At 36.7% G+C, this 14304-nt stretch overlaps 2 protein-coding genes across 2 annotated transcripts; one reads left to right on the top strand and one right to left on the bottom strand.

Annotated features, from left to right (window-relative positions):
* Positions 1 to 2627: 2627 nt before the first annotated feature.
* On the top strand, positions 2628 to 4946 carry LOC143632582 (uncharacterized). Its single transcript, XM_077101065.1, has one exon. It carries the CDS (start codon positions 2628 to 2630, stop codon positions 4944 to 4946), a length of 2319 nt encoding a protein of 772 aa, XP_076957180.1.
* A 388-nt stretch (positions 4947 to 5334) lies between these two features.
* Positions 5335 to 8891, bottom strand: LOC143632592 (factor of DNA methylation 2-like). Its single transcript, XM_077101069.1, has 5 exons — positions 8655 to 8891; positions 6338 to 6558; positions 6090 to 6269; positions 5807 to 6022; positions 5335 to 5699 (listed from the first exon to the last, which is right to left on the bottom strand). The coding sequence occupies exons 1-5, from the start codon at positions 8836 to 8838 to the stop codon at positions 5448 to 5450; spliced, it is 1053 nt and encodes a 350-aa protein (XP_076957184.1). The 5' UTR covers positions 8839 to 8891; the 3' UTR covers positions 5335 to 5447.
* Between the last annotated feature and the right edge of the window lie 5413 nt (positions 8892 to 14304).

The following is a 14304-nucleotide window of genomic DNA, read 5'->3' as shown; positions in this document are numbered from 1 at the left end:
GGTAGTTGGTTTAAAATAAGGAGTATATATGTAACTATTCTATAAATTAACAAAATGTAATTAAAGTTAAAGGACCAAATTTGCAATTTTTATTCAATAAATTAACATTAACCGTACATTATTTTTGCTAAAAGATAAAATTGTCAAAAGACAAAATTGCCCATAAAATGTCTTAATTTTATGCATTATGGTTTGTATTTAAAGCAACAAGTTTGGTACCTCTTAAAATTTAAGAGGTCTCTCACTCATGCTTTATATATAGTATAGATATAATAAATAACAAATAATTCAAGCAAAAACGAACCGTACCGAGCGAGGCTTTGCTCGTGCTTGGTGTGTTTTCAAATCGGACCAAGCCGAACGACTCACCTCTAAACCAAGCCGAAATCAAACGAGTATTTTTCAAGCAATTTTCGAGCGAGCGGCGAGCAGTTTGGACAATACTAGTATATGGTACCTAGTCACTAAGTGTGTAGGGGACTCCCAAATAGATGTGTAAACAATATGACAACATATCACATGTACTCTTGCTAATAATACACACTTCGCATTCCCAAATATTTAAATTTGTAAAAATAGCATGTTAATCAACCTAAAACATAAAGGTAAAAATGGGTTTCATACGAATGTCACCGTGTTTGCTTAAGTGCTCAAGTGTAGTCAGGTGGGAACAGGCGATTTCAGAAGTATCTCCTGCTTGCACAATATTATTTTGTTAATTTCTAGTCTTATGTTATGCAACATAAATGGTTCTTTGCAACTTGTTTTATTCTTCAAAAATCTCGGAAGTAAATGTTAACGAGGTGCATTTTGGTAATGGAAGGCATGTGTATAAATAGGTGTAAGAATCTTAGACTTTTGAATTTTTAATCGAACAATAAAAAAGAATATTTTATATTATATATAAAACTTATAATAATAAATATCAATAAAAATGACTGTAGGCACGTGTAGATAGACGGTAAAAGTTTAGTCATTCCAAAAATATTAATTAAAAAAATTATAACTAATAATTAGTGAGTCATCTCCGAGTCACAGTTAAAGTTTGACAAACTACTCACAATTCGAGCTCAAGCCCAGACTAGACTTGAGCTCGACTTGCTTACACCCCTACCCACAATGCCACATGTCTACATTTTTTTTGTCTTCGTACACTTTGGAGTGTGATCATACTCCATGGTAGAGTCTTGTATTAGATTGATGCCCTAATTTTTGTAAGTGTTCACATTATGCAAACGCTAGTACAAAGATCGGGGGTCGCTTTAAATGTGTCCGCTATAGAGAGTAAGAAATCATTTAAAGTAATTTTAAAAAAAAATAGAAACACCACCCTGAAGGATTATGACGCGCCAAGATTAATTTAATTATGGTGGTTCACAAATCGTTGTAGTTTTCCCATGTAATAATATAATGGTTCAATTCTCGTCTTAGAAAGCATTATTCTGCCGCCAATTCTTGCAGTTAACTAACCACTGTAAAAGGGATAATTTTGACGCTTATTATTTGATTTATGTTTCCTAAAATGTATGTATTTTTGAACAAATAAAAATTTATTGATATTATTCTCGCTAGAACCCTGATTTAAAGGAATGTTCAAAACTCCAACCCCCACCCACCCTCCCAAAAAAAAAAAAAAAAGGTTAAGCGCCATCAAACACATAAAGACTGCGGGTCATGATGCGAACGATGAAACGGTAACTTTTAACCACAACAGTTTTCACTTATTTTATCCACATGTAAAAGTGCATAAATCAATACCTTAACCGGTATTAACAATGCTCATGAAAAAATGGACTTGTAGCGAAATCATCTATTAAAGGGTTTGTGACGTTCAGTGTGTATAGTAAAGATGTTCACCCCCAGGTGATTGAGGGTTCTAGTCCCATCAGGGGCGGATTTATATAGGAGGTTGGGGTGCACGGGAACCCCCGAGTTTCGAAATTATAGTGTAATTCTATATATAAAATATGAAGTGCACCCCCTTATAAATTGAAGTGCACCACCCTACTAAATTAAAAAAGTGGTGGAGTGGTTAAAACACTTTAAGCTATAGGTGATGTCCCATGTTTGAGGCTTTATTGGGCCGGTTTTTGTTTTTTTTGTGTTTTTTTTTACCTTTTATAAGACATGTGTTTTAATATTTTAGGGTTTTACTTGCAAAAATTATCAGCCGCTACCCTACAGGCCTATAGAGCACGAGGACGAACGGCAACGACTTGCTACATATATCTATCCTTTGGCTCTTTTCCACGGTTTGTAATATTAATATATTAATATTGTTTTCAATTATATATTATCTACATGTTCTTTGCTATATTTTTATGTTTACATGTAGACTATTTAACCCAGCCATGTGTTTCAAGTTATTTAACTTTGAAATCAGTAATACTAGAAGCTTTTGAGTGTATCATTATTTGTGTTGTTCTTACATATTCATTGATTGTGTTCACCAACAAACAAACAATTATTTCATGAAAATTTTATAATAACAACATGAGCCATATTGGGTATTGTATGTAGCAGGTGCCATGAAAGTCCTTATATGGATTGGTTATTTATTAGCAATTATTAATTTGTTTTGATATTTGATTTTTGCTATTTGAATTTGATTTGTAGGTATTACTAATATGAATATCAAGAGATATTTTCAAACTGAACCATCAAACCTTGGGTCATCATCTTCAAGTAGTAAACCGTCAAAAGTAGATTTGGATGATCTTCCATGGGATCCTTCCGAAAGGCAACCGATTTCATCTTATCACCCAAGTCAAAAAGATGAAATAAGACGAACATATCTACTTAGAGGTCCATGTCAACCAACCGGACATGATTTTCCACAAACAAATTATGGTAGTAAATTAAGACGCTTTAATGTGGAATGGTACACAGGTGAATTTGGAAATTGGTTGGAATATAGTGTCAAAGCAGATAAAGCGTATTGCTTGCATTGTTACTTGTTTAAGGAGTGTGGACAAAACGATGCATTTTTGAGTGAAGGGGTGCGATGTTGGAATAAGGCTCGGGAGAAATTTAGTGGTCATGTTGGTAAATGCAATAGTTTTCACAACAAAGCACGTAAAAAGGGAGAAGACTTACTTAACCAAGCTCAATCTATACATGTGGCCCTTGATAAAGGAACTGATATACAAAAAAAACAATATAGAATCCGATTACATGCTTCGGCTAGACTTACTAAAGCATTGTTGAATGGTTCATTAGCTTTTCGTGGTCATGATGAGTCTGAAGAATCTCTCTATAAAGGAAATTTTATAGAGTTCTTAAAAGTGTTTGGAGAACTAAATGAAGAAATTGGTAAAGTTATATTAAGTAACGCTCCCGGGAATAACCAAATGACATCTCCATCAATCCAAAAAGAACTTTGTAATTGTTTTGCAGAAGAAATATTAAAGAAGATATTTGAAGAACTTGGTGATGATGTATTTTCCATATTAGTTGATGAATCGAGAGATATTTCTAAAAAGGAACAAATGGCAGTGGTTTTAAGATATGTTGATAAATTGGGATTTGTGAAGGAGCGGTTTATTGGCCTTGTTCATGTTATGGAAACAACCGCGTTATCTCTTAAATCTGCAATTGATAAACTATTTGCTCGCCACAATTTGAGTATTGGTAGGGTTAGAGGCCAAGGATATGATGGTGCAAGCAACATGTCCGGTGAGTTTAATGGTTTGAAAGCTTTGATTTTAAAAGAAAATCCTTCCGCATATTTTGGTCATTGTTTTGCTCATCAACTTCAACTTGTTGTTGTGGCCCTTGCAACCAAACATCATGAAATTTTCAAATTTTATAAAGAAGTGTCAAATTTAGTAAATGTTGTTGGTGCATCTTGTAAGCGAATAAATTTGATAAGAGAAAGTCAAAGAGTAAGATTGGGATTGAATCCGGAAGTTGAAACCGGGAGTGGAAAGAATCAAGAATTGTCACTTGCAAGAGCCGGGGATACACGTTGGAGTTCTCATGAAAAAACAATTCACCGTTTGCTTACTTTATTTCCTAGTGTTATTGACGTGCTGGAATATATAGAAAATTTGGGAGAGATTTCTGCTCACAAAAGTGAAGCACATGGAATTCAATTATACATGAAAACTTTTAGTTTTGTATTCTATTTACATTTGATGAAATACATCTTGGGTGTTACTAACACCTTGTGTGAAGCACTTCAAAAAAAAGATCAAGATATGTTAAATGCTATTAAGTTAGTTAAGTTAACTAGTGAAGGCCTAAAAAGTTATCGACTTGAAGGCTTTGACTCGCTTTTGGAAGATGTCACGTCCTTTTGTGCCAAATATGATATTGAAGTGGTTGATATGAAAGCTGAGTATTTTGACCCAAAAAATCGAAGAAGGAAGACCGGCATCACCAATCGTGACCATTATGTGGTTAATAATTTCAACACGGTTCTCGACATGCAAATTCAAGAGCTTGGAAACCGTTTCAACGAGGTAACCACTAACTTGCTTATGTGTATGAGTTCTTTGAGCCCGTCTTGTAATTTTAGTGTTTTTGATAAACTAAACTTGTTAAAGTTGGCCGAGATGTATCCGTATGATTTTGATTTTGATGAAAAAGACAAGCTTAGATATGAACTTGACCACTACATTGCTAATATGAAAGAATATAAGCGGTTTGCCAACTTGAATGGTGATCTTGCCAAAATGATGGTGAAAACTAGATTGCACATTGATTATTCGTTGGTCTATCGTTTGATAAAGTTATCATTAGTTTTGCCGGTTGCAACGGCAAGTGTTGAAAGATGTTTTTCTTCAATGAAGATTGTGAAAACTGATTTGCGTAATAGGATGGGTGATGGATACATGAACGATTCATGCATTTGTTACATAGAAAGGGAATTCCTCCAACAAGTTTCAGTCGAAAATGTAATGCAACGATTTCAAAAGACGAAGACTCGAAGGAAACAACTTTAGGTATGCTTTTTTCAATTTGTTAAGACCATTATATTTATATTTTGTGTTTTTATTTTGCAATGACGATGTCTTTTTTATGTTTCAATAACGATGTCTTTTTATTTTGCAATGGTGATGTCTTTTATATCTCAATATCGTATTTTTATTATGTGATAAACCGTACCCGAACCGAACCATCAACCGACCCAAACCGTCAAACCGGCCAGAATTTTTATACCCGGCTCCATGAAATTGGAACATCAAAAAATTGTACACCCCTTGAAAAAAAATCCTGGATCCGCCACTGAGTCCCATGATGGACATAAGTTTGGATTTGGAAGGTGTGTGACGTAGACATTCAAAAACAATAAAGAAAAGAAAAACAAAAACTAACATCATCTGCCAAAAAATTACTAGTTGATATTAGTTTAAATCAGCATACAACTGAACTTACAACACTAGTTAGTTTCAAGTACCTCCTAGCTCTTTAACTTGTATGCAATACACATAACTTGATTTAAGTTATGACCGTTGACCATCCCTTCTACGTTTAGCCGATCTGCTAGCCTTCAGTTGCTGAACTAAACACTCGATAACCTCTTTAAGATTAGCTTTTCTACCCTCCTTAAAACTCCAAAGCTCCGATACTACATATCTGCCACTCGGGTTATACTCGTTTAATTCCAACAATGCGTTGACTACAGCTTTGCATGCTTCTGCGCCCCATTGACTTTTTAATTCCCTCAAATCACTGTCGTCTTCATCTATCACTTCCTATATTTTGAGAGTATGTTAGTCCAAAAATGTATTCATAACATATATTAGTTAATCAAGTTGAGAAATTAAGAAGTTAAGCTGGTCAACTTAGTCAAACAGTCAACCTGCACTTTGTCATCTTTAACAACTTGTTTGAACGGATGCCAATTTGGATTATTAACTTTCTCTTGCCACAATGAACTTAACTCCACTGATCTTAATTCCCAATCTTGTGCTGAAAATTTCTGCATGCATACATCTTGAAATGGTTTTTGTGCCACCTCACCCATTCTTTTCAGCCCAATTATGCTATTATTTGAATCCAATATATGTGGTAAGACCTTCATTAAAAAAAACAAATTAATTAAATGTTGCGGTTTTAGAGGATATTAAGATAAAAAAGCTTACATTTATTAGTTCCTTGCGTGCAGCTTGTAGCTCGTTGTTGCTCATGTGCTCTCTAAGTATTAGAGTTTGATTTAAATTATCCATATCATGCAATTCTTCCTCTTTTTCATTCAATCTATCTCTTAATCCATTAATATGGACCGTCATGCTATAATCGCTATCAAATGGATTTTGTGCTATCTGCGTGACATTTAACACAATTGGAACTTTATTTATTGTAACTTTCAAAAAAGATATAGCGTACGTACCTTCTCTTTTTCTAAGTAAAAGCTCGTGCGTTCATTATTAAGTTGTGTCTCTCGTTTCTGGAGCTCGTTAGCTCTTTGTTCAAGTTCTTTCCTTTGACATGCCACCTCATCCTTCAACTTTTCACTTTCTTGAACGAGTAAATGCATGTTACTTATTTGGCACTCTAATTCACTTTTTAATTTGGCGTTTTGCAGTCCAATCACTTGCATCTTTCTCATTTCTGTAGGAATAAATGAAATGGTTTAGCTTAATTTCCACCATTTTGAAGCCATATTGTGCACAAAAATATGGTTATATGTAGGGCTTTATACGAACCGAACAGAACAAAATAGAATGAGACCTTGTTTATACTAGTTCATTAAGAATTAATCGGACAAATGTACGGTTCACCAACACATATCGCACAGAACTTCTTTCTCGTGTTTGTTGATAAACAAAATGATATTGTTCATGTTCGTTTGTCAAGTTCATAAATGAACACACACAAACATATATCAATTTGAAAATTAAAAAATCAACATTCTTAAACTCAAACATTAGACATAATGACCCAAAATAAATATAAAGCTATGAGCTTGACATAATAAACTAAGATTAAGAAAATATAAAAAACCTTTAGTGATCAAACATAAACAAATGGACATGAGCGAACATTAACGGACGTAAACGAACAAACATTAATGAATGTAAAAGAACGTACATAAATGAACACAACTGAACAAACACAGCCTCTAATCATGTTCATCCGTTTATTCAATCAAATGTAGTTCATTGTTCATGTTTGTTCATTGATTAAACAAACAACCATAAAGAAACTTACCGCCGAACGGTTCGCTGAACATTCAGTTTACAACCCTAATAATAAGTCTTGATTAGGATTCCTTAATATGACATGAAAGGGTCATATTAATATCGAAGCATGTGGAATTTATTTTGATGATATGAAACTTGTGACTAATTATATGTTAGTTTAATTATTAAGTTGTAGTAAGTAACCAATATGCCATTATTTATAAGTTGATACAGTTATCAACTTATTGATAAATGCTTTACGATCCCTCCATGGCAATATTTTGCAAAACTTGGCATTGCTCGCCTTACATGTATTAACTCCAACAAAACAAAAAGGATTCTTTCATAGGCAACGGTGCAGGAGATAATTTGGGTTCTTACAAAAGCTTCTAATGGGAAAAGTACCCAAAAGGACATTTTCAAAGAAAGGCCCTAAATTTAAGAAATTGCTCAACAAGAAAGATATAAATACTAGCATAGTGATCTAAGAGTCTTTTTCAATAATAATTCCAAAAACTACTTGGTGAATTGATTCGGGATTCATGCATAATTGGTTACGATCGTTTCATATGAGTTATACCTAGACAAAAACTTTCAGAATCTCTATATATGTGAAGTATTAGATCGTTTGTGGCATCCGAACCTATGAAATATCTCATAAAATACGAAATATTTAATGACCTCGACTTTTCTGATTTTAGTAATCGTGTTGGAAGTATAATGGGTAAAATGTCCAAGAGTAATAAGAAAGGCTCCACAAGACACTTATCCAGACTAAAATTTACGGACCCTTTCCTAGTAGCATAAACGGATATCGCTCATTTATTACATTTATGCATGACTATTCTAGGTATATGTTAGTTTAATTATCAGGTTGTAATAATTAACCAATAACTCAACAAGCCCTTATATATAAGTTAACACAAGTATCAAGTCATTGAAGTTTCATTAGTTTCTTGAATCTTGTTTTATGTTGAATTAATCAACATGAAACACCCTATGATCTCACATTTAGCGGTGACCATAAACCCAAAAAGTACCGTGAGACCCGAACCGGATTAGACCCAGTTATTTACAATAGGGTCAGTTTCGGGTCCTAAGAGTACCATTAAACTGGGCTGGTTCGGGACTGGTCTAACCATTTGCTCCTTACATAAACCGAGTGAGACCCGTGACACCCGAACCGATCAGACCCGGTTATTTACAACAGGGTCGGTTCTCATGTCCTGAGAATACCTAAAAGGGTCCAGTTGTGACCCGAATGTGGGGCAAAAGATACTACATTTCCCTAATTACCCGTGAATTTCAATTCCACGTCAAATTTAGGGCAAAATGGGTTCATAATAAGCAACCTATCGTCAAATTAACGAATCACCAGTACACATTGATATCCAATTCATCAAACCCACATGTAAAAACACCTAAAGATCACAATTAAAGCATCCGATTGCAATTCAATCAATCAATTTCACAAACAGATAGCTCAAGAACAGTTAAAAAACGTTAATTGATGGAACCAAGTACCTTCAGAGAACGCATGGTTCATGTGATCTTTCTCAGCGATCATAGAATTAAGGCGGGAAGATATCTCTTCTTGATGACGCTCCATTTCCCAAATTCTTTGATTCTTCATGTCGACTTCACGCGCCAGACTCACCGCCAGCTCACGCGCCTTCCGGAGCTCCGACAGAAGTCTGCCGTCGTCCATGTTTTCCGGTGGGTGTCTGTCGTCAACCACTACGGACAGGGTTCTGCTTGAAATGGGTACTTTGCTTGGACTTAACGTGAAGTGTGATAGCTGGTTTGAGTCCTTTAAGTTTTTGTTTTCTTACTTTGGGCCACTAGTTTTTATTGTTTTCAAATTATTTTATATTGTCTTACGATACGAGAGTTGTGTGCAAACCATCTGAGCACTTTGCTAACGCTGTACACATATTCAATATCACGGTTTAATGCCCTAGTTGCAACATGAAGGGTATGATCACGTAAAAGCTTTTTTCTTATTTATAAACTTTAGATGGCGTTAATATTTTAACTTGTGGCAAAAATGTTTATTTGAGATTAAGGTTGAAGAAACATTAGACTAACCCTGGGTAAGCTTAGCTTAATGTCTCAACCGGGAATCGATAAACACTAACCTAATCCCTGGTAGGCTTAGATTAATGCTCTTCCGATGGTTGTTATAGACCGATCAATAAGAGTTCCGGCAACCTCCACATGCAAAACCGAACACAGTGAGCTTGTTACTAGAAAGAGAATAGGGAGTCTTCTCGTAGCCACCCTCCGGCGTTAGAATCGGTATTGTAAGTGATGGTATATTCTTAGAGAGAATAAGGTTGCAGATCCCTTTACCGTTGGTTCTCTTCTAGTATTTATAGCCGAAGGGGAGGAAAATGATTAAGCCAGCTATCCCACTCAATGTAACCTTCTAATTTTGTGGTGGAGCATGATAATGATCCCTGATTGGTCAGACAACTGGCGTACAGATATCATAGTTGTAGTCAGGTACAACGCTGGCCCTTTATGATTGGTCCATCTGCGGAGGGTTTGTCATTTCCTTGTATCATCATGTGGGTTATTTGGTACCCTACCCCCCTCTCATCAGTCCCCACAGTCCATTGTTTCTTCTATGGTTTGCGTCTGCGGGTGGAATATTGGACTTGTGTTTGTAAGATTTTGTAGTTATCCGTCGTCGCTTAGCTATGACGGTTATTTATGGAGGTAGCTTTTGACTGTTTTCCTGACAATATCTGTGGTGATGCCACGCACGTATGGCATTGTCTTGTAATTACTCCAGGTGTATTTACACATGTTGCTGCATGGCGACGCATTAACTTTCCATGTTTACGCGCCGCGTGCTATTTTTTTTATTGGTGCTTTTTATGTGTTGCATCCAGCTGTTAGCTATCGCATTTAATTCTAGGAGTATAAATAGACATCGAGCTTCATTGTTCTTCACATTCTCTTTTCAATATCTACTTTCTCTCGTCTTTTCTTTCTTTTCTGATCACCTCTTGTATGTTGACTCGACCAAAATCGCTGCCTACATGTTGGGTACGCTCCTCATGTTTGGCGGTGATCTTGGACCATGCTTTATTCCCACCAAACATTGTTGTTTGTTTGGTTGTTGTAACCATGGTTGATTGTTGTTTTTGGAGGTTTTCCTCCTTTGATTCTAGGTCTTCCGCCTGAGCGGATGGTAATTGGTGTTCATGGCTTTGTTGTTTTCACCCTTTCTGGTTCCTTGTAAAAATTTTCTAAAATTATATATGATAAAACTGTAACTAAATTGTAACTAGATCTTTCTATATGGGTAAGATCATTCCTTAAGTGGGTCTAACTTTTGTGACATCATATGGCAGTGTGTCTTTGAAACTTTCAGCATGCATGTTCAACGCTCGCACGTGTTTTGAAATTTCGAAACTCCCGCGTGACGTGTCGCATTCCTATAGGACCTCCTATATTTTCGTTTTCAAATCCAGGTTTCCACTAACGGTTAGTATAAATAGGTCGGTTGCACCATTTTCTCTTTTCTCTCTTCATCGCTGCAATAAAACATCTCATCTTTAAGATTTTCCGTCTAATCTCTTCGATTCTCACGTTTGTCGACGATTCATGGCGACTTCTTCCACCGGTGAGAAGGCAAACAAGAAGAGTGGTGGTTTGTCGATTGATAGTGTAACTATTAAATGGAAACGTTCCAACTTTGAAACCCTAATTTTGAGTTATCATGTCTCGGTGGAGTGGGGGCCGGAATTACCTGCTGACGGTAGCATCGCCATGGATGCTCCGGCCTGCAAGTTAACTCTATATTCAGAGTTTTTTGGCCATGGGGAACTTCCGTCTGCCCATTACCACTTGCGTTCGTGATATCTTGTTGAAATATGGCTTACACATTACTCAAGTTCATTCGCTTGGGATGATGCGACTTCGTTACTCTGGTTTTTGTTGTCGGAGTCAACGTATAAGTCCCACTGTTGATTGGTCAACGTCTTTTACAAGCTCCATAACTAAGGTGGTTGGTTTGGTTTAACTTACGGGACAAGGATGTGAAGTTTTTCGTGGTGGCTCCGCAGAGCTTGTATGAGTGGAAACAAAAGTTCTTTTATATCCGCACGGAAGCTATCCCCATTCCTATGACTTACTTCGACCCTGCCAAAACGATTGAGGATCATGAAGACCAGTATTGGTACAAGACTTTGACTGCTCAAGTGACCCTTCTCTGTTTTATATATGAATCTGCTTTGGTTGTTTCTGGCATGAGCCACATCTGGTCGAGGCTACATAAGCTCCTATATATGGTCGTGACAGTTTGTGTACGTATTATTTTACATGTGTTCTTCCACGTTTTGGATGGTATCTTTAACTATTTATTGTTCTTTAGTCAACCATGGGAAGTGTTCTTTTGTCCATTGTTGAAGATTCACCTGGTGTTATGATCAGTCGTGATTTGTTGGAGGGAGAGCTTCCAATTCTTGATAAGACTTGTGAGAACTTTGTGTTTTCATTGATAGGGGTTGATCGGGCTGGTGAGCCGATTCCTAACCCTTGTCCTTTAATTATTTTTGTTGTGGATGGTGTGTGCAAGTGATTCTTTAGACTAGCGAGGAGTTTAGGAATCATCACACCGGTCCCCTAATTCTAATGATTTGAGTTTGGCAAGTCCTAATGCGGAGATGCTTGTTTCTCCTCGTGACATTATGGTGAAAGTTTCTCAATCCCACAAGGGTGAGAAGAGTAAATCAAGGAAGATTTTGAAAGGTGAGGCTTCTGGATTACATATGCCCACTACGGATGTTGGGAAGTCAACTGTTCAACATACCGTATCAGAGGGCTCACTTGACTTGGATGCTCTTGCACCTATTCGACAAGTTGGCGGAGAAAATTGTGACTTCTCCAACAATTCTTTTTTTCTTGTTTAGGCCTTATTCTTATTTCCTTTTCATTTATTGCCTTTCCATTATCCAGCATATTCATCAAAGAAGATGAAGAAGAAGAAATTGAGTGAAGGATCATACGTTGGTCCTGTTATCAAGGAGAAGGTTCCAACTCCTCGTCAGTCTCCTCTTGCTTCCGACAAGGGAAAATCATTTCAGGTACCTTCTCGGTCCCTTCCCCAATGAGGGATGTGAAATTGAAGAGGGGGGGGGGGATTGGAAACTCCTGCTCAAGATGATAAAGCTGATGCTGATATTATTGGTGATCTCCCACCTGCCCCTCCTCACTCAGTATTTCAAGATCCTTCTTCCACCATTCCTCTGAATCGTTCTTCTGGAGGTGGTGGAGAAGGTGGTGGCGGCATGGGGATGGTGGTGATGGTTTATTGCTGCCAAGTATGTTCCTTATTCTAACAAATGTGCACTTCTTGACTATGCTTTTATAATACTTCTCGAGTTGGCGCTTGTACTTTTCTTCCTTTATTGTTGCCAACTCTGTTCATTCTCCTAACAAATCTAGGCTCAGTGTAGCTCTGCTTCATTGTCTTCCTCAATTAAAAATACTCTGGCAAAAGGTAACCCAAACTCCACGAGTATCATTGCCTCCGTCCCATAAGTTAGACTAAATAAGGTCTCTTCATGGATGGTTTTCTTAAGTGTCTGGTACGCCCATAAGACGCGTGGGAGTTCATCTACCCATCCCGCTCGTTTTGTCCCTAGCTTTGACTTGAGCCCGTCTATAATACTTCGATTGGCTCTTTCTACTTGGCGATTCCCTTGCGGGTACGCTACTTATGTGAATACTTGTTTTATGTGCAGTTCCGCAGGCCGGCAGATGAGTGTTGTTATTACTCATTCTTGAAGGTTTTTGTTAGCAAATTGAGTGTCGTTGTCACTGACCATTGTTTGTGGTAAGCGAAACCGGCAATTGATAAATTCCTGAATAAACTTTTTGATGGTAATGATGCTGATAGATACTAGAGGTTTGGCCTCTACCCACTTTTTAAATAATCTATAGGTACCACCAAAAACTTCACTTTCCCCGGTACTTCTGGGAAAGGTCCCATGATGATGTCTATTGCCCATTTTTTAAATGGCCATGTGGATGAGACCGGGATTAGATCATTCTTGGGAAGTAGAGTATTGGGAGCATGACATTGACACGAGTCACGTTTCCGGTATTCTTTTACCGCATCAACATGCATCCCAGGCTAGTAATATCCTGCATTGGTGATTTTTCAAAAACAAGCGAGTACGTTTCTCCCCCGAGTTTTATAAAACATTAAAACCGTGAAATGGGGGCCATGGACACCTTTGACTTTCCAAGTGTGATAGGTAGCAAATATTGAAAATAAGCATGTGATCTCCTTACCGTCACCTAAGCAGTTACGGTTACTTAGAATCTCATAATACAATATCAACGTATAAGTTGATCTTGTTTAAACTCCACCCAAAAAGATATACTTGTTGGTGTATTTGTTATATGTTATCATGCATCCCGATGAACCGCTGGTTATTCGTTATGTGATTTATCGCTCGTTTGAGTTCCAGATTAGTACATATATGTTATTATATATATTAACACTTAAATACAAGTTTATAAGTTCTCATGCAAGCTTCACATTAGGATTTGGTAACTTAGAGTTAGTAGTAATCATTTTATGTGAATATTTGTCCTTAACACATTTTCGGTGATTTTAGGGTGTAAAATAACATTTTTTCCTATACCACATGGTATTTGTTTGACTTGAAATTTTACTACAAGTGAAAATGTGTCTTAGGTTTCCAAAAAACTAAGGCTCATATTTTTTGAAGGTGTTAAAGTGGTTCAAAACCTTTTATTGGTGTCCAAAGGTCATGCAGCGTGTTTCAGTGACAGCTTGTGAGAAAACTTTTGTTTGACTGACCTATACTCATTTTCACATGAGGAGAAAGTGCAAATTTTAAACCATAGTCACAAAGGTATCTTTTACCAAAAGAATCACATGATTTGGTTTTGTTAAGAGTGAGTTATGTTCGCTTTTGTGGGACACAAAATCTGATGGGAAGTACACTTTTGCCACTAAGTTTTGTAAAGTCGTTTTGGGGTACGTAAAGTCGTTTTGGGGTACCAAATTAAGTCCAGATCGTGTAAAACTAATTAGGTTTAAAATTGGGTCGTGATATTGGCACACCCCCACATCTATTTAGACACCCCCAATATGGTCCATATTGCCCAATATGAAGCATAAATGGCC

The sequence above is a fragment of the Bidens hawaiensis genome, unplaced genomic scaffold (genome assembly GCF_021521415.1).
Source record: "Bidens hawaiensis isolate Kalapana, Puna unplaced genomic scaffold, B.hawaiensis_p1.1 tig00006484_1, whole genome shotgun sequence".
NCBI classification, from domain to species: Eukaryota; Viridiplantae; Streptophyta; class Magnoliopsida; order Asterales; family Asteraceae; genus Bidens; species Bidens hawaiensis.
This window is presented reverse-complemented; position numbering and strand designations above follow the sequence as displayed.